Raw genomic sequence first — 22,217 nt, 5'->3', positions numbered from 1 at the left:
CTGGGAAGGAAACTGGCATCAGACACCTGGGCTGTGGATCCCAACTCTGCCACTTCCTGGCTGCGTGACCTTGGGACAAGTCACTTACCCTTTTTGAGTGTCGTGTTTCAGACTATGAAATAGGAAACATCTCCTTCCTTGTAAGATAATCAAGTGCTCAAGGGCCATTCACTAGTAAAGACACGCTCACGAACCAGGAGTCACATGTGATTCTAAGAAGACAGTCATGCGGTTCTCTGGTGTCTTCAGGTCTGCCCATTTCCGGGTCTGAGGGTCAGAACTAGCCCGAGGCTTTTGCAAGTTGCCCAGAGCTCAGTTAACCACAGTGTCATTTCAGCAGAGAAGGCTTTGATTCTTGAAAACACATTTAATGAAAATCAAGCTTCATAAGTGAAATGCCTACCCATGTGCAAAGAGGGGGAGCTGGTCCTATGACCAAGGTGCCCGGCAGTCATCCCAGTGGCTTCTGAGGGCTTCAGCCACTTGAGAAGTTCTGTCATGGTCCTCCTGCCAGCATCTGGCCACGTGGGGTGGGGTGGACAGTCAGCCTCATGGCCCCTGCCAGGGGGTAAGGCCCACTCGGGACCCCAGGTGTCGTCATGCTGCTCGTCACCTAAGCACAGCAGTATGGAGCCTGGGACCTGGCAGGGCCTGTTTGGAGAGGGCAGTGCCAACACTTAGGAGAGGAGCAAGACGCCACCACAGTCTCGTTGGAAGAGTGGCGGCACATTCTGGCATCACACCCGAGACTGGGTGTGCCACGCACGTAGCTATCGTGGGGGCAAGTGAGGCACTTGGACGCTCAGTGAGGAACGCCTCTGGAGGTGGCCTAGCTCCCAGGGCTCTGCTGGGTACAATGCACCATGACTCTGGCATGTTTCATGGCAAGCTGGAGAGTGAAAATAGCTGAGCAAGTGCCCTGCCGAGAGAGCAAGGTTCAACCTGCCCGGGGACAGGCAGGCAAGCCTGGACCCGATGAGGGAAAGGAAAGGAGGCTCGAGGCACCCCTGCTACTCCTCCGTGGGACAGGCTGTTCTTGGGAGAGCAGGTTACCAGGGCTCATAAGGCTGTCCGACAGCACATCAGTCATAGGGAAGGGCTGGGATCCAGGCCCCAGTTGCAGCAGCAGCTAGAAGGGCACATACAACGCACGCAGAAACAGAATGCAGCAACGGGAAACAACAGCAATGGGCAGCCAGCTCCTCAGCTTCTCCTCTGCAGAAGCAGCTCTGCCATTCTCCCCTGTCCTTCCATCGCGTCACCGTGTTCCCGCCCAGCCTCGTGTCCAGATGGGCTGGATGGAGGTAACAGAGCAGATGAAGCCTGGCCCGGCGCAGCGGCCTAAACTTCAAGGGAAAGCTGAGGAAGCATCGGCTCCCTCACTTTTCACGGTACGGACTGCACTTGATTCCCAGGTCATCTGAGCTCTCGGGGTTCTCTGCCACATCCCTAGGGGTGTGAGGGGAAATGAGCCTGACTTCACGCGAGCAGGAGCGGCGTGAGCAGCCAGGGCAAGGAGGGCCTGGGGTAAACGAACGACCTGAGAAGTCAATGCCAGGAAGAGGTGGAGAAGCCAAAGCCACCAAGGAAAGCATGTGGGCAGCAAGCTGTAGAGAGAGCAGGTCCACCACAGAGACGAGGGGAGACTGGACGAGAGCCCCGCGGAGAGCAGAGCTTCTGAAGGAGTCCAGACCGCACCACCAACCACTCCTGGCAGCGCCTTCCTGCCTCACTCCCCGCCGTGCAACAGGGCCTGGAAAGACAGGCAGATGTACACAGGTTAATGGCATAACGTCAAAATGGCCCCTGACCTGCAGGAGTCACGCCAGGCCTGAGATGCTCAGACCCCAACCTGCAGGGCGAGTCCCAGCCCACGCCACCACACCTTTCAGAGAAGCTCCAAAGCCCCTCAGCCAATACACACCCCACCTCACCATGTCCCTCAGGTGCCTGCGTGGCCAAGAACAGGCAAAACGTGCTGCAAGCACTCAAACCGTCACCAAGCAGCCGCTAGATACGCTCCCATCCCACTAGATGAGCCCTAAAGCCGGAGAAGTATAGATACGCTCCCATCCCACTAGACGAGCCCTAAAGCCGGAGAAGTAGAAATTACCGTACACCCTCATCATGCGCAAGCCCGTCCTCGGAGAAGACAAGGCTACACTTCCCCTCGTGAAACCACAGCAATCTGGGGAGGGGAGTAACCCCCACCCTCTCCCAGCGGACAGGCCCCCAGGAGCCTGAGCCCGAGCAGCTGCGCTTGCTGCAACGGCCAGGAGGTGCTGGGCTGCCACTGGTGCGCCCCGTCAGCCAGCCTAACCCCACCTTCAAGCACCTTGGTTTCCCACCACGTTACTGGGTTGGTCTTCCTGGCAAAGCCCAAGTCTTTACTGGGTGACCCTTCCCTAGACCCGGCCCTACCCCAACCTGGAATGGGAGACCAAAACCCCATACCTGTCTTTCGGCCTGCATCCCCAGCTCTGGGCGTTTCCAAGACGAAGCCAGCAGGATATAGAGCACCAGCAGCCCGAAGACCACCACCAGCATCCCAGAGCAGTTGGCAAAGACAGCCTCACTGGGCAGCCTGGAGTATGAGTTGGTGCCGTTTCTCCTGAGGATGACGAAACAATGTGGGCGCTCAAGAAACTTTTCTACCTGCTTTTGCCCAATGCGAGACTCAGTGCCACTAACAGAGGATAAGAAAAGCTTCCCAGGACCTGCTGTGACCTGGAATATTAACATACTTTCCAAGTCTCTGCCATGACAAGTGTCTGCAGAATGCTTTTTCCCTGTGAGGAAGCTAAAGCTCCCAGACATGAAATGAACTTGTCCAGTTACATAACTAGGAAATGGCACAGCCAAGATCTATACCCAGGTCTGACCTCAAATCTTGTTTGCTTTTCACTGCACCCCCACTACTTCAAAGAACGGAGAATGGGAGTGGTTAGGCATGCACCCTCTAGTCCTAACACAAAGCTCTGCCACTTACTGGCTGTGTGCCCTTAGGTGCATTACTAACCTCTCTGTGCCTCTGTTCCCTAATGTATAAGTGGCAATGACAACAAATGTTGTAGGGCAGTTAGAGGATTAAATTTAAGATGTTTAGAATAGTTTCTGCCACAGAGTAGGTTCTAAATCACTTTGATGCTGGGTATTTGCTGACCAGTTTACCAATCTCAGCCTAAAGAAAGACCGATTCCATTAACCTTCCAGATCAGGAACAAGCCCCATCCCAAAAGCTTCCCTCCCTTGGATGGGTCCTATGATCATCGAGTGCATCTTCTGAAGACCCTGTTCCTCCCCCTCCACCTTAGAGTTGGGGGCGCCGTCCCACTCACAGACTGGAGAAAAGCTTCTCATTAATGCCGGAAATGACAGATGCAATGGCCAGAGAGAGGATGGAAGCTCCAAAGAAGACGTGGATGGGTTTAAGGAGGCTGCGCAGCCGCACGGACGCCCAGGGCAGCAGGAAGACTGCAAAGCCCAAGAACCACTGTGGACACAGGAAGTACTTGATTGTACTGTGTGTGACCAAAGGCACGCCAGGTCATCCCACCCACCAGTGCCTCCTACCCATCAGTGAACCCTTGCCCTTATCTCCCAGCTCAAACCTCCCACCAGGCATTGCCCCAGCACCACACCTAGCCTCCTCACTGGGGTCTGTTTGTCTTACACAAAGGAATGTAGGAATGTTACCTACATGAAATGCTTAGCTATCCCCAGTCTCCTGCAAACCCAGCCATCCTTGTTTGTCTCTGCTTCCTTCCTGTCCTGGCTCACAAAACTCATTTGTACAGGGCTGACATCAGAATACGGATACTACTTCTAGAATTGCTTCTGGTTCACAGAAAGCGGGGAGAGAAGAGGGCAGAAAAGATGATTTAGAGTCAGTGCGGTGCGTGCTGTGACAGAGTTAGCTTAGAGCGCTCCAGCACCACAGGTGGGCCGTGTGAGGGGTAAGAGCTGGAACAGGGTGAATTCGGGAACCACCAATCTCCCACAGCCCTTCAAACTGCCGATTCTACAGGATGTGCCCTGCAAGGCCGTCTCCAGGCAGTAAGCAGAGGGATATTTGGTGCTGATGCAAGTGAAGCCCCAACGAGAGCTGGCAGCTGTGGGAATCCAAAGGCGAACAGAGAGTACCCACCTGACAGGTGAAGAGGAAGACGGTGGTGATGCCCAGCCAGCTGTGCAGGGAGTAGAGATTGGGGATCTTTCTACGGCTGTGAAAGTCAAAGACGGCATGCAGCCCCAGTACAGTCAGGATGAAGGCCAGCAGGTGCATGGCTGCGTGGCCGAATTTCCAGGGCAGCTTGGGCCCTACCCATGACTGGGGCAGGCGGTAGACCAGTGATGCTGTAGGAGAGAGAGCAGTCCCTGGGCTCGGCCTCTTCCCCTGTGCTCACCCGTGCATTAGGGGAATTACCCTGATGTGATCCCAGACAGCCTCCCAACAAAAGAAGGAAATGCTAGGACATCAGTATCAACTCCTCAGCATCTTCCATCCTTGCATCATTTCTGGTATAGCCATCAACCATGAAGCGGGGAGACAAGGACCATGACAAAAGGGAGAAGCCAGAGGAGGGACAAGCTAGGAGTCTGGGATCAGCAGATACGAACTACTCTACATAAAATAAACAGTGGGTCCCTACTGCAGAGCACAGGGAGCCATATTCAGTATCTTGTAATAAGCTATACTGGAAAGAAATCTGAAAATATATACATATATATGTGTATATACATATATATACACACACACACATATATATATCTCTGAATCACTTTGCTGTACACCAGAAAACACAACTCTGTAAATCAACTATACTTCAATTTAAAAAAGGGGGGGGTGGGTAGAACAGGTTTCATGGACTTGCCATTCTGTCATAACAATAATAAATGCCACTTGTATGCAGTTTTACAGGTTGAAAAGCAATGTCACATCCATTATTTCATCTAACTGAATGAATTCTCACAACTGAAGTGAGTTGTCAAGGACACAGGCTTTAAGGTTAGATAACCGAGGTCCAACTCCAGGTTCTTCCTCTCAGCTATTTGGCATCTTCCTAAATCTCAGTTTCCTCATCTGTAAAATGGAGGCAACAATAGAGCCCGCCTCACAAGCTTCCTGTAAGAACAAAAGTGAGAGGATATATCCAAAGTACACGGGGTAAGCTGCTATTATCATCGTCATTATTCCCATTTTACAAGTGGCAAAAATGAGACTCACCTGGGCCCCAAGGCCTGCCTCTGAATGCACGGGGCAAGGGGTCTGGCAGGAGTAAGGAGACCCCTCAGGTACGGCCCCGACTGTGTCACGGAGGCTCCAGCCCCCGCTCCCTAGAGCAAGGGCTGGCAGGCTGCTGCTCACAGGCCAGGTGCAGCCCGCTGCCGATTTTCGTGAATAAAGTGTTTTTACTCCATATGGCTAAACGTCATTTATTGAAAAGAACATCTTGTCCCACAGCTCTGCAGAGCCACCTTTCCTCACTTGTCTATTCACTTATCACTACCACACTTTTTTTTTAATTGGAATACAGTTGATTTACAATGTTGTATTAGTTCCAGGTGTACAGCGAAGTGAGTCAGTTATACATTTATATATATCCACTCTTTTTTAGATTCTTTTCCCATATAGGCCATTACAGAGTATTGAGCAGAGTTCCCTGTGCTATACAGTAGGTCCCACGCTGTCTTAATTACAGTAGCTTTATAATAAACCTGAATAGACGGGAGAGTAAGCCCTCCAACTTTGCTCTTTTTCAAAACCACCTTGACTAATCTTGGCCCTTTGCATTTCAAGATAATTCAGTCTGATTGTCAATTTTCACAAAAATAAGCACTGAGACCTTGGGGTTGAAATTAACCTACAAAACTATTTCAGGAGAATTTACATCTTTACAATGTTTAGTCTCCCAATCCACTTACACAGTAGTATATCCCTCCATTTATTTAGGGCTTCTTTAATTTCAATACAGTTTTATATTTTTCTCTGTAGAAACATTATATGGCTTTTGTCAGATTTATGCCTAGGTAATTAATGCTTATGGATGCTATTATCAAATTATATTTGATATTAAATAATACTTTAAATAACATTAATTTTAAAATTTGTACTTATTTTTTCCCAGTTTTATTGAGATATAACTGACATACAGCACTGCATAAGTTTGTGTAGAGCATAATGGTCTGCCTTACATACATCATGGAATGATTACCACAATAAGTTTAGTGAACATCCATCTTCTTATATAGATACAAAATTTTAAAAATAGACAAAAACTTTTTTCTTGTGATGACAACTCTTTGGATTTACTCTCTTAACAGCTTTCATATATAACATACAGCAGGGTTAACTGTATTTATCATGTTGTACATTACATCCCTAGTACTTATTTATCTTAAAACTGGAGGTTGGTACCTTTTGACTGCCTTCATCCAATTCCCCTTCCCCCCACCCCTGGTAACCATAAATCTGCTGTCTTTTACTATGAGTTTGTTTGTTTTTGGAGTATAATTGACCTACAGCACTATGTTACTTCCTGTTACAAAACACAGTCATTCAATATTTCTGTACATTTCAAAATGATCACCATGATAGGTCTAGCTATGATCATCACCATACAAAGATATTACATAATTACTGGCCACATTCCCTACACTGTACCTGTGCCTCATTTGTTTTGCAACTGGAAGTCCATACCTCTTGCTCTCCCTCACCTATTTCTCTCCCCACCCCCACCACTATAAATAAAGTTTTATCAGAACACAGCTACACGTTTCCGTGTTGTCTCTGGCTGCTCTCACAACACAGTAGCAGAGCTGAGTAGTCGCAGCATAGATCATAGGGCTTGCAAGGCCTAAAATATTTACTGTCTGGCCTTTAACAGAAAAAGGTCGCCAACCCCCGTCCAAGAGTATCCATGCAGCTACCCTTCTCAGATGCTCCCGTTCGCACGACTTCTTCCTCCACATGACACCTGGGCCCAAAAACAACCCACCCCACCCCACCCCCATAGCCCTGAACCCGACAGTAACAAAGGCCAGGATGGAGAGGGACAGCGCTGCCCTGTACGAGCCCGGGCCACACCATGTCTCCTCTGCTGACCTGTACTCACCAGCACTGTAGACCACCACCATGCCCGTAACCATGAGCACCGGGTGCCAGTTGAACATGAGGATGGTACCATCCCAGGCGAAGCCACCTTGCCAGTACGATATCCAATAGATGGTGGAGAGGATGCACATCAAGCCCAGGGAGCACAGCGCCAAGACGGACAGATAAAACCATCCCATAGCCATTCTGATCAAGCACTCCTAGAGAAAGCGGAAATCACACGTCCCTGTTGGCTCAGGTGCACCCCACACGCAGGCTAAAGGAGGTAACACTGACCTTGCTCTTGGCCAGAAGGGTGGTTCCCCTGCTATCAGCCTGGGCACTGTCCCATGAAGCCTTGATGGCTGGGTGAACCCAATCTCTGGTTATGAACAATGAGTGAGGCCCCGCCCCAGCACCTGGCAGCATACAGTGCAGCCAGCTTGGGCCTAGGGCTGGCCCTGGAGAGAGGTCTCTGCTGCGGCTCGATGCCAAGGCTCTAGATCCAGAGCCCTAGGATGCACCTCCCCTCACAGGACCAGAAGGTAAAGAATTATAACCCCACTCCCCATGAAAAGAAAGGACAGAAATCAAAATCCAGGCTAGATCACACAAATGCCCAGGGCTTCAGTTCTAACGTAAGGAGGCAAAAATCACAATCTTCACACTACTATTAGGCCACTTGGGAGAAAGTGCTATAGGATCCCACTTCTGCAGCAAAGTTCTTCCCCAGACTGTGACCTCTATGGGCTAATCCTCCCACTGGGAGGTAAGGTGGGGTCTTCAGAGTCCCCATTCGCCACACCTTTAATTGAGCAAAAGCCCCCAGCTGTCTCCAGACCTGAAACTTCTGCTTTCTCTTCTCTGGGGAAAGTCCAGAGGAGAAAAGAGGAAGCAAGAACTCATGATCTAGAAAGCAAGAGTTTATCTTGAGGTTCCCACGTGTACCTGATAAACTTAGAAACCAACCCGGGTTTCAGGCATGGTGAATGCCTAGCCCCCTAAGCAGCTGCTCTTAAAATTTATTTATTTATTTATTTTTGGCTGTTTTGGGTCTTCGTTTCTGTGCGAGGGCTTTCTCCAGATACGGCAAGCGGAGGCCACTCTTCATCACGGTGCGCGGGCCTCTCACTATCGCGGCCTCTCCAGACGCGCAGGCTCAGTAGTTGTGGCTCACGGGCCCAGTTGCTCCGCAGCATGTGGGATCTTCCCAGACCAGGGCTCGAACCCGTGTCCCCCGCACTGGCAGGCAGATTCTCAACCACTGCACCACCAGGGAAGCCCAGCAGCTGCTCTTAAAAGCCAGGCTGGGCTTCCCTGGTGGCGCAGTGGTTGAGAGTCCACCTGCCGATGCAGGGGACGCGGGTTCGTGCCCCGGTCCGGGAAGATCCCACATGCCGCGGAGCGGCTGGTCCCGTGAGCCATGGCCGCTGAGCCTGCGCGTCTGGAGCCTGTGCTCTGCAACGGGAGAGGCCACAGCAGTGAGAAGCCCGCGTACAGCAAAAAAAAAAAAAAAAAACAGGCAAGTGGGCGTGAGTTGGCAGGCAGTCTGCAAAGCCACAGGACACCCCTGCTTTCAGCATGGGCACAGCTCTCAAGGCAGGCACACTGCCCCGTGGACTCAGGCCAAGAAGCTGACACAGTGGCTTCCTGCAGTTGAGGTCCCTCAATCTGAACCAGCTAACAGAGAAGAGGCCCCTAAAATCAAGAACTCCCAAGAAGATAAAACACTTGACCCTCACCTTTATACCTACTGGCAGGCTGACAGAGTGGTGGCCTGGACTCCAATTCTTATGCTCTGAGGCTCCTTAAGCAACTCACTTAACATTTGTAGGACTCAGTCTTCTCATCTGAAAGAAAACCATGGCAATAGGATATAACTTACTGAAAGGCAGCTCTGAGCAGACACCACACCAGAACGTTACACACATGATCCCATCTACTCATCTTGACAACCCCGTGTGGAGTTATCCCCATTTTATAGATGAGGAAACTAAGGCTCAGACAGACTAAATAGGACCCAGTAAGTGGGCAGGGAGTTTCAAACCCTTGTCTATTCGGTTTCAAAGCCCATGTTTTTAATTTGACCACAGGTTGTCAGAGAGTCGAGAAAATGTATGTAAGGACATTGTGAGAGTACAGTATTATAATTTTCTTAGTATTGTTACAGCATTTCATCCTAACGACTAACAAAAGCCTCAAGCTCATGGCCCCCCTGGCTGCCCAGGCCTCTCAGTGCCCCCATTCCATGTCGTGCCAGCTGTCTCCATGCCAGGTGTCCACCTAGCCACAAACAGATGCTAGCTGTCACAAAGAGATCCAAGGTGGCAGTAATCTCTGAGAAAGTAAGATCTGAGGTCTGGGGCAACAATAAGCTTCCAGGAGGTTGGAGAGAGAAAACCATGCCACCTGATTTCTAGAAGCTTTCTACCTTAGCTACTGAGCTCAGAGATTTGCTACCCAGCCTCAAGAGTTATCCCCTTAGTTCCTGTAAGGGCAGCAGAAGTTTCAGGTCACCAGAGGTTCAATCATCCCCCCAGTGAAGTGTCAGCACAAAGGAGCTCTCGGTCAGCAGGCTCCATCCACTGAATAATATCTACTTTTTTTTCCCCTCCCTTTGTAAGAGGAAAAAAGAAAATATAATCCAAAAGGGATCACATCTACCCCCCTAGAAGAGGTCCTGGATTACTGCTCTGGGACAGACTTGGAAAAGACAATGGGGACACTTCCCTAACAGACGGCTGGAATGTTTTACCAACAGTACACAGACGAGCCCTCCCTCTGCTCGAAATAGAGAGCAAAAGGAGAGAAAAAGGAAGAATGCAGTGAAAATTGCAATCCAAATGCTAAGAATATCCTCTCATTTATTCCAAGAGAACAGGATGTGCTAAGATTTCAGGATGTGCCCACCAGTCCTATTCTGCCCTCACTTGTAGAGACGCATTCTAAGACAAAAGTCGGCAAACTCCTGTAAAGGGCCAGAATGGTAAATATTTTAGATTCTGCAGGCCATACGGTTTGTCACAACTATGTCATCAACTCTGCTGATGTATTGCAAGAGCAATCATAAATAATACCTTCACAAATGAACATAAGCTATGTTCAGAAAAACTTCATTTATGGACAAAGAAATTTCAGTTTTTATATCATTTCCACATGTCACAAAATATCATTTTCTTTTTTTTTTTTTCAATCATTGAAAAATGTAAAAACCATTTAGGCCAGCCAGATTTGGCCTGTGGGTCATGTTTGTTGACCCTGATCTAAGGAGTCTACTCTCCAACCTAATATACTTCTCAATCCCTTAGCAAAAAGGATTCTCCCAGGCTGCACTAAAACAGATCAGGCCCTGGTGTAGGAAATGGGTATATCCTACTTGGCCCTAGCCTTAGGAAAAGGCTCTATTCCAAACCCTTTCACAATTATTTAGAAGTGCAAATAGATGAAGGAACAGGAAGTCTGTTTGTTGCTCCCACTTCTCAGATGAATGGTGCGGGCTTTAGGAATCCTGAGAACCAGATTTAGGGCTCAAGTCCTGAACTCTTATCTTACGGATCAAAAATATTCGGGCCCAGGGCTTCCCTGGTGGCGCAGCGGTTGAGAGTCCACCTGCCGATGCAGGGGACGCGGGTTTGTGCCCCGGTCCGGGAAGATCCCACATGCCGCGGAGCGGCTGGGCCCGTGAGCCATGGCCGCTGAGCCTGCGCGTCCGGAGCCTGTGTCCCGCAACGGGAGGGGTCGCAACAGTGAGGGGCCCGCGTACCGCAAAAAAAAAAAAAAAAAAATTCGGGCCCAAAGAAGGAAAGTGACTTGGCCACGGTGAGTGGCCGAGCTGGTACAAGGCTCCAGGTTCACTCCCCCTGTGCTCCAAGGACTCCTCACTTCCAAACGCAGCTTCGTAGTCAGAGACTCAGGAGTGACGGGCCCTAAATTCCACTCAGGAGGTAGATAAGCAAGGCCCTCCTTAGCACCTGAGTGATTACAGCCCCGCCCTTCGTACGGCCTCTGGTCGGCCTCAGGTGTCCAGAGTAGGGTTCCAGGAACCCGGGGACCGATCCCTGACTCCTCCGCCGGGACCAAGATCCCTTGGTCCCAGCTAACCTTGGGTGCAAATTAAGGCGAGGGGCTCCACCTGCTGACTGCGACTTCCGAAGAGCTTCTGTGCTTTCCAAAGAGCTTCCTTCCACCACCTGTGTAAGTAAGGGCACAGAGAACGATGTCCATTTCGTAAAAGAGAAAACTGAGGCCGAGCGAGGGGTCCCGACAGCGCGAAGCGAGGCAGTAGCAGAGCCAGCACTCGAACCCAGGTCCCTGAACTCCCAGCCCGGGCTCTTTCTCACCCCCGAACCACAGTGGAACGCAGGGGTACTGGGGTCTCCGAGACCCGCCTCTTGCCACCCGGCGCCGGACCCGCAGCTCCCGAGGCTCCTGGGAGATGGAGTGAGAGACTCTCAAGAACTCCCGCTATCACCAGTCACAGCCGCTCTACAGCCAACTGGCGGGGCCGCTCTGTCACCTTATAGGCTTGTAGCACTTCCGGTCGCGCGCGCTCCCGCGCGCGCGGCCGCCTGGGAAATGAAGTCCAGAGCCGCGGGGTGGCCGGCAGACAAGGTGTTGACACTAACTCCAGTTCCTCCACGGGCGTTTCTTCCCCAAGCCCGGGCTTCCAGGGACCAGGAACGCCGTCACGGATCGGTCCTGTCCCTCACCCCCACCCCCTCGATTCCGTGGAAGCGGAAATGTTCGGGCCGATGCGAAGCCTCTGGCCAGGGACTGGCCCTCGGCAAGGCCGCACGCGGGGTGGGCGGGAGGCCTTGGCCCGCAGCTGGGAGCCCTGGAACAGGGCGCAGCGACGCTGAGAGAGGGGCGGGCCCAGGAATGCGGGGGCCGAAACATGGCGACCGAGCGGGCCAAAGAGCGGGGAGAAAAAGCCGAGGACAAGAGGGTAGCACGGCGCAGACGGAGCCCGCGTCACCCATCTACTTCCGGAATTTAAAACCGGTTTCCGGAAGCCAGGACGGTGTCCCCGTGACAACCGACGTTGGGCCTTCTAGGTGAGAACGCTGAGGAGGAGTAGGTAAAGTGGCCAGAAGTCGGAATTTTGTTAATTGCTTTGGTTTTGGTTTTTTGCTAAGGCAGCCCTATTTTAAAGTGGATTAGGAAGGGTGAGGAAAATTACTCAGGGGACAGAGAGAACGCGGCAGATAGCGGTGGACAAACTGTGAAGACCGCTTCATTACCTTGGGAATCACCGCTGCCCTAACCCGACGTGAGGGTCATCCTTCCCGTAGAGATGGCGGTGGGCGGCTCTATATAACGGATCCTCACAGCAGCCTTCTGTGGTGGCCTGTGAAGTAGTAGTTAAGAGCACGGGCTTTGTTTTCACACCTAGTTGTGAATCCTGGCTCTGCTCGCCTGCAACATGGAGGAACGACTTGAACTCTGACCCTGTGTACTTGCCTGTAGAATGAGGATAATTCTTGCCCACCTTGCAGAGTAGTTGCGAAGATTAAAGGAAGTTGTCTTGGTTGACAAATTTATCATGGTGTCGGTATGTAGCTGGTAGCTATCGATATTATTTGATGAATAAGGAGACTCGGTTCAGAGAAAAGCACCTTCGTACATCCACTAAAGTGGGACTTCTCCATCAGGTGAGGTGGACGAGGTTCCGTAGCTTCTCAGAGCCTCTGTGTAAAGTGGGGTAATAAGCGTAAGAACTGCTGCTTCTCAAGATGGGTGTAGGATTAAATAAGGAAATGAATATGAAGAGTTTGTAAACCGTAACATTTTACCGATATGAATTTAATCGTTCTGTAACACTTCGAAGCATTTTGAAATTTGTTCATAGATTTGATCCAGCTGGAGGGGGTCACAGGACACCCCCAAAGCAGCTTCTGGGTCTTGGAATAAATGAAAATAAAAGCCCAGCTCCCCTCACCTGGTGCCACTGTGTTGCTACCATAACCGTAAACGTTAGGAGAGCACTGTTTCCTCTCAGCTTTTTCTGCCTGCACCACTTCCCGCTTCTCCTATGCCAGCATTTGTTTTTCCCATGTAGTTACATATGAACCTGTCAGTTATGTAAGAGGCAGCTTTGTGCAGTAGTTAAGAGCACAGACTCTGGACCAAGACTGCCTAGATCTGAATGCTAGCTCTGCTACTTATTAGCAATGTGAACTTGGACAAGTTATTTTACCTCCCTGGGCCTCAATTGTCCCCTCTGTAAAATGGGGAGAGTAATAGTGTGTCTTCTACCTCAAGGGTTATTGAGAGATTTAAGTAACGTTAGCACTTAGAATTGTAAGCAATATTGTAAGTGATATACAAAGGTTTTGCTGCTGCAGTTAGTAATAGAATTAGTATTGTTACATGACCAGACAGTCACTGTGTGTAGTATCCCTAGATTCCTTTGGACTCAAAAGTGTTTAGAAAGAGCTGTACGTCTAGAGGGTTCCAGTCATGGAAAAAGGTCTGAGGGTGAGTGTCCCTGGAAGGAGTGACTAGTTGGGGTTTTTCAGTTGTTGTTGGTTTTGTTCGTTGACGTATCCCAAGCACCTAGAATGGTGCCTGGTACATAATAAGTCCTCGGTAAATATGTATTAATGAATTTCTAACCTTTTTTTTTTTTTTTTTTTTTGCATCAGTAGGCCCTTGTCTGAGAGCAAGGGAAACAGCTCTGATTCTGAGGAACTATAGCTTCTCCCTCAGTGCCTGGGAGAGTACTAGGACTGCTTTCTGGGAACTGTGGAATGTGCCCTTGGAGGCCCAAGATAGCAGAAGGAAGATGCTCCAGACCAGTAACTATAGCCTGGTGCTCTCCCTGCAGTTCCTGCTGCTGTCCTATGACCTCTTTGTCAATTCCTTCTCGGAGCTACTCCGAATGGCTCCCGTCATACAGCTGGTGCTCTTCATGTAAGTTCAGTGGGTGGGACGGCTCAACCCAAGCAGCCTGAAGTCCCCGACAATCATAATTTAGCATTTTAAAGTTATTAATAGAGAAATATCAGGGAGAATAAAATTGTACTTTGTCCTGGGTACTCCATGGTCCATAGATATGTCATGGTCCATAGACATGGGCCTGTTTTGATATACTTCTTCTAACAAGGGTTTGGGACACAGGGAGCAGTGCACATTGAAAATGAGGGCCAGATTGCTGACACTGTCATTTTCTCTATCTTCGAGTAGAAATATTGTCTTACGGTGCCATGAAAGAGGGTTACAAAATGTCAAGTAGGGCTTCCCTGGTGGCGCAGTGGTTGAGAGTCCGCCTGCTGATGCAGGGGACACGGGTTCGTGCCCCGGTCCGGGAAGATCCCACATGCCGCAGAGCGGCTGGGCCCGTGAGCCGTGGCCGCTGAGCCTGCGCGTCCGGAGCCTGTGCTCCACAACGGGAGAGACCACAATAGTGAGAGGCCCGCATACCGCAAAAAAAAAAAAAAAAAAAAAAAAAAGGTAATTTCAAATAGTAATAAATGTTATACAATGGATATAAAGTACCTGGGGTGGGGAGGGAAAGGCTACTTTAGGTAGTGGGGTGAAAGAAAAGTCTTTTTGAAGAGGGGACATTTGCACTGAGACATGAGACATGAATGGCACTAAGGCAGCCAGGCGTGCACAGATGAGGGAAGGTGCATTGCTGTCTTGCTAGAGGAAAACGTCTGACAGGACCAGGTTATGTGACAGACAGGGCTGGCATTTTCTGGATACAGGGAGGAAACTAGCTGCTTCTCACAGGTGCCTGGGAGCTTTGTTGAGTGGGGAGTGTCAGCAGGAAAGCCTTGTCCATAGACTGCCACTCAACTGATGGGGCCAGCGGGTAGTTTTAGCTTCGTGTCATTTGGGGTCCAAAACCCAAACTACCTCTGGGGGGGTTTCAGAGGACTATATATAACAAGGAAGGACAGACTCCATGGTGTCCCTTAGGACTCAGGGCTGGCTCTTGGGTCCTCCCCAGGCCTCCATTTGGCCGTCCTTTTGTTTTCTGTGTCTGCAGCATCCAGGATATTGCAGTCCTCTTCAACATCATCATCATTTTCCTCATGTTCTTCAACACCTTCGTCTTCCAGGCTGGCCTCGTCAACCTCCTCTTCCATAAGTTCAAAGGGACCATCATCCTGACAGCTGTGTACTTCACCCTCAGCATCTCCCTTCATGTCTGGGTCATGGTAAGAGTGAGGCTCTGAATCCTTAAAGGGCTAGGAATGTTTTTCTGTGGGAACCCAGAATCTCTGGATGTTTATATCTCACAGAGTCCTTGATAAGAAACAGATGAAATGAATGTGGTCCAGCCTGAAGCTGGACACATGAGAATTTCATAAGGCACTTTTATCTAACCTTATATGTTGAAGAACAGCCTTATCCAAGAGTCCAGGGACACTTCTGGAACATTCAATTCACTTTTGCCCCAAAAGGCCTGCCAAGGCTAAAACAGGAAGTTGAATCTGTTTCATCGTTAGCTGTTTGGGCAGGTGAGTGTTGGTACAGCATATTCTTAGGCATCAGTGTCCCGTGGGAAATAGGCAGGCGTGCCGCTGGCCCTTCAGTGCTGCATGCCCTCTGACGCATCCCCATCACTTACACTAGGAAAACCGACCCCCAAGATGCCTCCCTTTGGTTCTAACATAGGCCTCAGAGCAGATCTAGTTTTCATGGTTTCAGATTTGTTTTTTTGTTGTTGTTGTTTTGGCCACATGGCATGGCTTGGTGGGATCTTAGTTCCCTGAGCAGGGATTGAACCCCTGCCCCCTGCAGTGGAAGCACGGAGTCCTAACCATTGGACCGCCAGGGAATTCCCTCAGATTTCTTCTGCTTCACAAATTCTTCCATCCCTTTGGGTATTTCATGTGCTTCTCATGTACTCATTTTATGGAACATATTAAAACCTCAGGGTTCTCTAGTCATTTCTTTACTAAAGGTGCCTTCTCAGACCAAACGTCCCGTTAGGTTGCCCTTGTGATTCCACAGAGAGAACTAGAGCTCACAGGGAAGAAGCAGAGCAGTGCCGAAATCTCAAGGTGCTTCCCGGAGAGGATTGTCTCTGCTCTGGTTCCTGGAGCCAAAATAGTCCTGGCTTTGTACTGTGAAGCTGTTAATCTGATTAAACCCTGAGTGTACCAAGCCTTTATCTGACAGGAACTGAGCCTGAGATTTCCAAGGCAAGACAGTGACCATGCTGAACTCCTGAGATGATGTGTATCATTTCTCCTCGGCAAAGGCTACGGGATGAAATGGAATAAATGGCTTAGTTCAAACTTCCTCCCTCAGAGTTACAAGAATTTTCCCTCTGTAGCAAAAAAAAAAAAAGGGAACTTGAGGTTCCTTTGAAAAGCACTCCTCGGGCTTGTGGAAAGAAAGAATGGGGGTGCATTAGCCTGCTATTAAACCAGGTGGCATCTCTGCAGCTAACCAAGTTGGAGATGTGAGGGCCTCATCTAGCCGTTCACATTTCTCTGTGTGCTCATATCTCCTTCAGAACTTACGCTGGAAAAACTCCAACCGCTTTGTCTGGACAGATGGACTTCAAACGTTATTTGTATTCCAGAGACTAGGTAAGGACCAGAGCATCCTCAGGCCTCACTTTGGTCCCCCCGTGGCTCTGGCAGCCAGGGCCTTGATCCTGGCTTCCCAGCCCATCACAAGCAGTGTGGGATGAGTGGGACAGCCACACCAAGAGCAGGAGAGACCACTGCCCTCTGCCCTTCCTGGGAGTCACTGGGAAATCATGAGGCAGGGCCCCTCAGCCTCGTCCGGTTATGTTCTTACCCTGAAACAAATACTCAGGAGCATCCCTGAGGCTTCTTTTCTGTTTATTATCCACAGCGGCAGTGTTATACTGTTACTTCTACAAACAGACAGCTGTGAGACTGGGTGATCCTCGCTTCTATCAGGACTCCTTATGGCTGCGCAAGGAGTTCATGCAAGTCCGAAGGTGACCGCTTCTTGTCACACTGATGGATGCCTTTCCTTCCTGACAGAAGTCACATTTGGGGCTCTGCAGAGGGGATGGTCAGCCCTGTGCACTAGGAAGCAGCTTGACATTTCTAGGACAGGCCCAGGCCAGTTGTGTTCAGCAGTTGAGAAGGAAGCTCCTCCCTCTAGCAAATGAAAGTGTTCCCTAATACAGACTCCCGTACATCATCCCTTCCCGGCCTCCTGCCGCAGTTCTGCCCCCTTTCCTTTCCTGTTCTCTACCCCTCTTCCTCACAGAGGGCTCTGTGGCTTTATCCTGGGGAAGCTTTCCACTGAGCCCAGTACAGGAGGAACTCCCAGCCCCTGTTCCGTTTGCACTACACACTGATGACTGAAGGATGCAAAGTGACTTTTCTGGGCTCCTGACTGATCACACCTCAGACATTTAGATTTTATACGCAAGGTACTTTTTCTACATTTTATAAATAGGAAGTAAATTCTTTACCATAAATGATGGCGTCTCTGCCTCGCTAGATCTCTTCGTGGTTAAGAGACATGCCAAGTCCTAGCCTTAGCATCTACTTGTTCCAGTGGCAGATGGAGCCACAGAGCAAATACAGATATTTACTGAATCCCACTGTGAGGACAAGATGAAATTCGGGATGTAATTTGATGCCCCACCCCCATCCCTGGAGTTCCAGACTTCTGTGTTTTATTCAGTCTCTCCCCCGTCGGAGCCCTAAATTGCCTTCAGAAGAGTAAAAAGTTTCCCTAGACTCTTTTGGCAAAAGAAAAGTTTGTGTGCCCATAGTATCAGTTTTCTACTGCCAGAATAATGTTGTGTAACAGACCCAGCACCAACCTTCAGTGGCATGTAACAATAAACAGTTCCATGGCTCTTGAGTCTTGGGGTTCAGCCGATCTGTCTGGGTTTGGGTAATTTTTGCTGGGCTTGCACATGTGTCTGTGGTCAGCTGTGGGTCAGCCAGGCAGGTGTGATGATCTTGAGATCCTTGATTCTTGGCTAACTTAGGCTGGCCTCAGCTGGACTGACTCTGCTTCACATGACTTATCCTCCAGCAGACTTGCCTGGGTCTGTTTATAGACAGTGGCAGGGGAGCAGGAGAACAAGCCCTAGGGTGCAATCCCATTTCAAGCCTCTACTTGTATTGTGTCTCCAGACTCCCATAGGTCAAAGCAAGTCATGTGACTGAGCCCAGTGTCTGGGAAAGTGCTACAGTTTCCTGGCAAAAGACGTGGATACAAAAAAAAAAGGACATGGATACAGAGAGGGCCATTAACTCAGTCAGTCTACCCCCCCCAGAAAGTTGCTCTGTGAAACTCATTATTTGGAGATGCTCTAGGCCAGGAGTTAGCAAACTTTCTGTAAAGGCCAAATAGTAAATATTTTAGATTTTGAGGGCTGTGTGGCCTCTGTTGCAATTACTCAACTCCGACATCTTGTAGCATGAAAGCAGCCAGAGATGATACATAAATGAATGACCTATGTCACAAAATATTTTTCTTTTGGTTTTTTTTTCAACCATGTGAAAATGTAAATTTAATCTTAACTTGAGGACCATATAAAACAGGCTAGATTTGCCCCCAGGCCATAGTATGCTGACCCCTGGTTTAGAAGGCTGGAATGAAGTTCTGGGGAAAGAGAGACTAGTTAATCAGCCATGCTGTCCAGATTTATCAGATATTTTTTTAAAAAGGTACAGTGTTCAAAGAAAATACCTAAGATCCCATATCCTATAATTGGAAGAAGCGATCTAAAAAGTCCTAACAAAGCTACTGTCTATACTTAACTATACCTTCATCTGTACAAAAAAATGACAATAGCCCAATTTTTAAAATATTTTCATAAAAGCTCTTAATAGGAATATTATAATCCCCTTTGTTCATCACAATCCCTGAAAGGCAATTTTCTGTGTCCCAGAAGGAATCTGGGCTAGGCCGTCCTCTGTAGTCTGCAGCTAGTGAGTACAAGCAAGTGCCTGTTTCCTCACTCACGGTATAAATGGAACTTTGTGGCCCCAGGAGTCTCGGGGCAGGGGTGGTGTTCCTTCCTTCCTCTCTCCTCCCTCCCTCTCTTCCTTTCTTTCTTTTCCTTAATAGTTAATACATTCATGTGATACAAAATTCAAGTTATAAAAAGTTTTATGCAGTTATTCTTCCCACGGCTATATCTCAACCACCGAGTTCCTTCTCCCTCCCCTCCTTGACAATCTACATTTACTTAACATACCTCTTACAGACAACAGAACATTTCAGAAACATTTTTACAAAAGGAAAAACTTGCCATATCCAACCCCAGTTATTTATTTCAAATCTTGGACAGTATGTATTCATATTCTATACACAGTTGTGATTATGGGGAATAAGCCATAACATAGTTTGCTTTTTTTTTCACTTAGCAGTAGGAGTATATTTTTAAGTTGTGATATAAATTGACTGCTTGGAGACAGTCAGTTTTCAAAGATCAGAGGAAGAAAATAAACACTTTAAAAGTGCTTAGAGACTTCTAGTAGCATGGAGTTGCTTCTGGCTGCCCAATGCTCTACTCGAGAACTAGAAAAACCATATAAAATATAAAAATTGTCTTTATAAAAGGCCTTAGAGAATTCCTGAAGGAAAGAGGATTAAAGGCCCTAAATTTTTGAAGTAGAGCGAATCATAGAGACGTGAGCTGAAAGTTTGCAGCACATTTTCCTGTGGGAGCATTTGCTGACTCGGGGTTTGAGCAAGAGGCTGAGAATCCAAGCATGGCCCAGACAAGAGGGTTGCAGCCGGGGACCAGAGAAGCCAGCTGAGCTTAGTGCTCTCGTGACACTGGAGGAGCAAAGCTGGGGACTGGAAGAGCCTTAAAAACAACACATTTTCTGTTCAAGATACTTAACAAATTCTGAAGCTGTGTAGGGCCAGAGGCTATGGAAAGCTAAGCCTCAAACCTCTGAAAAGCAGAATCGAATTTTTGGCACACTTATTGTGCTGATGATTAGAATTCAGAACCCACCGGGGGAGGGGACTGGTGAACACACAGGGCTTTCAGTTGCAGGCTCAGGGGGGCTCCTTACTAGGAGCAAGGTGAAACAGGTAGACTGAGGCTTATCATACTCACAATGTAGCCACAGACCATGTAGTCCCTGCGTGGGTTAAGGTGATCGGCCCCCATTCCATTTGCGTAGCAGAGGAAAGAGTGGAAGAAAAAACATCTAGAGATGCTCTAATTTTTTTATACACAATTTCTGGATCTACTAGCAAGTCAAGAGATATTATTTAAAACCATAGCAAAAGTAGAAAATAGAAACAGGTGAGCCAAATATTGGAGAAAGTTGACAAGGAGTTTAAACTATGATTGATATGCTCAAGGAATAGAGGGAAATATGAAGGAAATAGATTAAATATTTAAACTACACCTAGGGACTTCTATTAATGGCTGAGATGCTTGGGAATGACCCCTCCACAAACAACAACTGTAAAACCTGGACATAATACGAAAAACAGCTACTACAGACACTGGAGAATGAAGGGAAGCAGAAAGTTTGGTGGGGAGTTCACACTCAGAAGAGGATTGTGCAGAGAAAGCTCCCTGTTTTTGCTGCTTGTAACTTAGCAGCTGACAAAGTGGTAGGTACAATAGGCTGGTGGAAAATCACAGTTCGAGTACTGAGCCAGGGCAGCTGAAGCCCCTGGAGGGAAAGATGGGAGTCTCAGAAGGGAAGAGCCAGAGAGAGGGGAGTCCCCAAGTTCTGTCTGCCCACATCTCTGCCCAAACTCTGGACCACAAATGAGCCAATCAGACTCAAGGCAGCTCAGCTAAAGACTGAACATCTAAACTAAGATTGGAGCTGCCACCCCGTAAGTGTGATTTGCACTGTATACCCACCCAAGCTAATTGCCTAATAAAAGAACCATCACTCTTTGGAGACAAATAATAGAAACCAGAGTCTCCACAGTTTAACATTGAAAACTGACACCAACACTGAGGTGATCCAGATACTGGAATTAACATACCAGGTTATTAAAGCAGCAATGAAAGTATGTTCTCAGTGAGTAAGAAGATAGGCAAGCTACCTACCTGAGCATAGAAACAAATGACTTGAAAGATAGAAACGCCGGAAATAAAAGTCACAGTAACTGAAAATTTTTAAATTAAATGGATGGATTTAACAGCAAAAGAGGTGATTACAGAATGGGTCAATGAACTAGAAGATAAACGAATAGAAATTACCCATGCTGTAGGACAAAGGAAAAAAGGATTTTTAAAAAAGACTCACAGACCAGTTAGATAAGGTCAAACAGTCTGACAGATATGTGATTGGAGTCCTAGGAAGAGAGCAGAAAAAAATATTTAAAGAACAGTCAAAACTTTCCCAAATTTGATGAAAGAAATTTACAGATTTTAGATACTCCACAAAGCCACCTTGAATAACACCGAAAGGCCACATCTAGGAACGTGATCCTCAAAATTACTGAAAGCTAAAGATGAAGAGCAAATCTTGAAAGCAAGAGAAAATCAACACACCACATACAGAGGAACAACCATTAACAGCTGCCTTCTCACCGGAAATCAGAGGCCAGAGGACAGTGTAACAACATCTCTAAAATGCTACAAGAAAACGAAGGTCAACTCAGAAATCTAAATTTACCAAAAATATACTTCAAGAAAGAAGTTGAAATAAAGACGTTTTTAGATAAAACTAAGAGAATTCATTGCCAACAATCCTACGCTGTAAGAAATGTTAAAGGGGTTATTTGGCTTGAAGGGGAGTGATAACAGAGGGAAACTCAGATCCTCAGAAAGAGATGGAGCACATCAGAAATAGTATCTGAGTAAATATAAAGACTATTTTTAAATGTTTTTCCTATTAATTTTTTTATAATACATATGAATATAAGATGCAAATTTTTTTTCAAGTACACAGAATATTCGGTATAAGCCGCATGCTGAGCCATGAAACAATTCTCAGTACATTTAAAGGAATAAGTTAAAAGGATAAAGAGTATGTTCTTTGACAATAATGGAATTGAGTTAGAAATTAGTAACAATAAGATAGCTCGGTGGTTCAGTCGAAGTCCAATCAGGAGATAGAACCACCCAGTAATTTAAACATGGCAGGGTTAATATATAGAATCATTAAATTATAAGAGGAGAACTATAAAGATGTAAAGAGAACTCTAAAAGGGTTCCTGAGGGCTGAGGACAAAC

At 48.0% G+C, this 22,217-nt stretch overlaps 2 protein-coding genes across 14 annotated transcripts; one reads left to right on the top strand and one right to left on the bottom strand.

Annotated features, from left to right (window-relative positions):
- Positions 1-353: 353 nt before the first annotated feature.
- Positions 354-11,633, bottom strand: LOC132525755 (lysosomal membrane ascorbate-dependent ferrireductase CYB561A3). Of its 6 annotated transcripts, XM_060159030.1 has the most exons (8): positions 11,434-11,633; positions 11,226-11,283; positions 8,836-8,943; positions 7,116-7,314; positions 4,148-4,356; positions 3,339-3,493; positions 2,455-2,611; positions 354-1,294 (listed from the first exon to the last, which is right to left on the bottom strand). In XM_060159030.1, exons 4-8 carry the CDS (start codon positions 7,297-7,299, stop codon positions 1,259-1,261), a joined length of 741 nt encoding a protein of 246 aa, XP_060015013.1. In that variant the 5' UTR covers positions 7,300-7,314; positions 8,836-8,943; positions 11,226-11,283; positions 11,434-11,633; the 3' UTR covers positions 354-1,258. The 6 variants fall into 6 exon arrangements, with proteins under 6 accessions (XP_060015013.1, XP_060015015.1, XP_060015017.1 ...); XM_060159032.1 differs by lacking the exon at positions 8,836-8,943; XM_060159034.1 differs by lacking the exon at positions 11,226-11,283 and having other exon boundaries at positions 354-1,753.
- A 54-nt stretch (positions 11,634-11,687) lies between these two features.
- TMEM138 (transmembrane protein 138) lies at positions 11,688-21,429 on the top strand. Of its 8 annotated transcripts, none has more exons than XM_060159038.1 (6): positions 12,009-12,147; positions 13,741-14,005; positions 15,048-15,258; positions 16,566-16,641; positions 16,913-17,021; positions 18,184-19,205. In XM_060159038.1, exons 2-6 carry the CDS (start codon positions 13,878-13,880, stop codon positions 18,191-18,193), a joined length of 534 nt encoding a protein of 177 aa, XP_060015021.1. In that variant the 5' UTR covers positions 12,009-12,147; positions 13,741-13,877; the 3' UTR covers positions 18,194-19,205. The 8 variants fall into 8 exon arrangements, with proteins under 8 accessions (XP_060015019.1, XP_060015018.1, XP_060015020.1 ...); XM_060159040.1 differs by having other exon boundaries at positions 12,020-12,147; positions 13,738-14,005; XM_060159043.1 differs by lacking the exon at positions 12,009-12,147 and adding an exon at positions 12,170-12,744 and having other exon boundaries at positions 15,087-15,258.
- The last annotated feature ends 788 nt before the right edge of the window (positions 21,430-22,217 follow it).

The sequence above is a fragment of the Lagenorhynchus albirostris genome, chromosome 9, assembly GCF_949774975.1.
Source record: "Lagenorhynchus albirostris chromosome 9, mLagAlb1.1, whole genome shotgun sequence".
NCBI classification, from domain to species: domain Eukaryota; kingdom Metazoa; phylum Chordata; class Mammalia; order Artiodactyla; family Delphinidae; genus Lagenorhynchus; species Lagenorhynchus albirostris.
This window is presented reverse-complemented; position numbering and strand designations above follow the sequence as displayed.

Excerpts from the sequence above, each read along its gene's own strand:
- TMEM138 (XM_060159035.1), top strand. The coding sequence starts at position 11,972 with ATGCGGGGGCCGAAACATGGCGACCGAGCGGGCCAAAGAGCGGGGAGA. Across the intron at positions 12,148-15,086 it reads ACCGACGTTGGGCCTTCTAG|CATCCAGGATATTGCAGTCC; the intron begins GTGAGAACGCTG and ends CTGTGTCTGCAG. Across the intron at positions 16,642-16,912 it reads ATTTGTATTCCAGAGACTAG|CGGCAGTGTTATACTGTTAC; the intron begins GTAAGGACCAGA and ends TATTATCCACAG.
- LOC132525755 (XM_060159030.1), bottom strand. The coding sequence starts at position 7,299 with ATGGCTATGGGATGGTTTTATCTGTCCGTCTTGGCGCTGTGCTCCCTG. Across the intron at positions 4,357-7,115 it reads GGTGGTGGTCTACAGTGCTG|CATCACTGGTCTACCGCCTG; the intron begins GTGAGTACAGGT and ends TCTCTCCTACAG. Across the intron at positions 1,295-2,454 it reads GGATGCAGGCCGAAAGACAG|CCCATCTGGACACGAGGCTG; the intron begins GTATGGGGTTTT and ends ACCTCCATCCAG.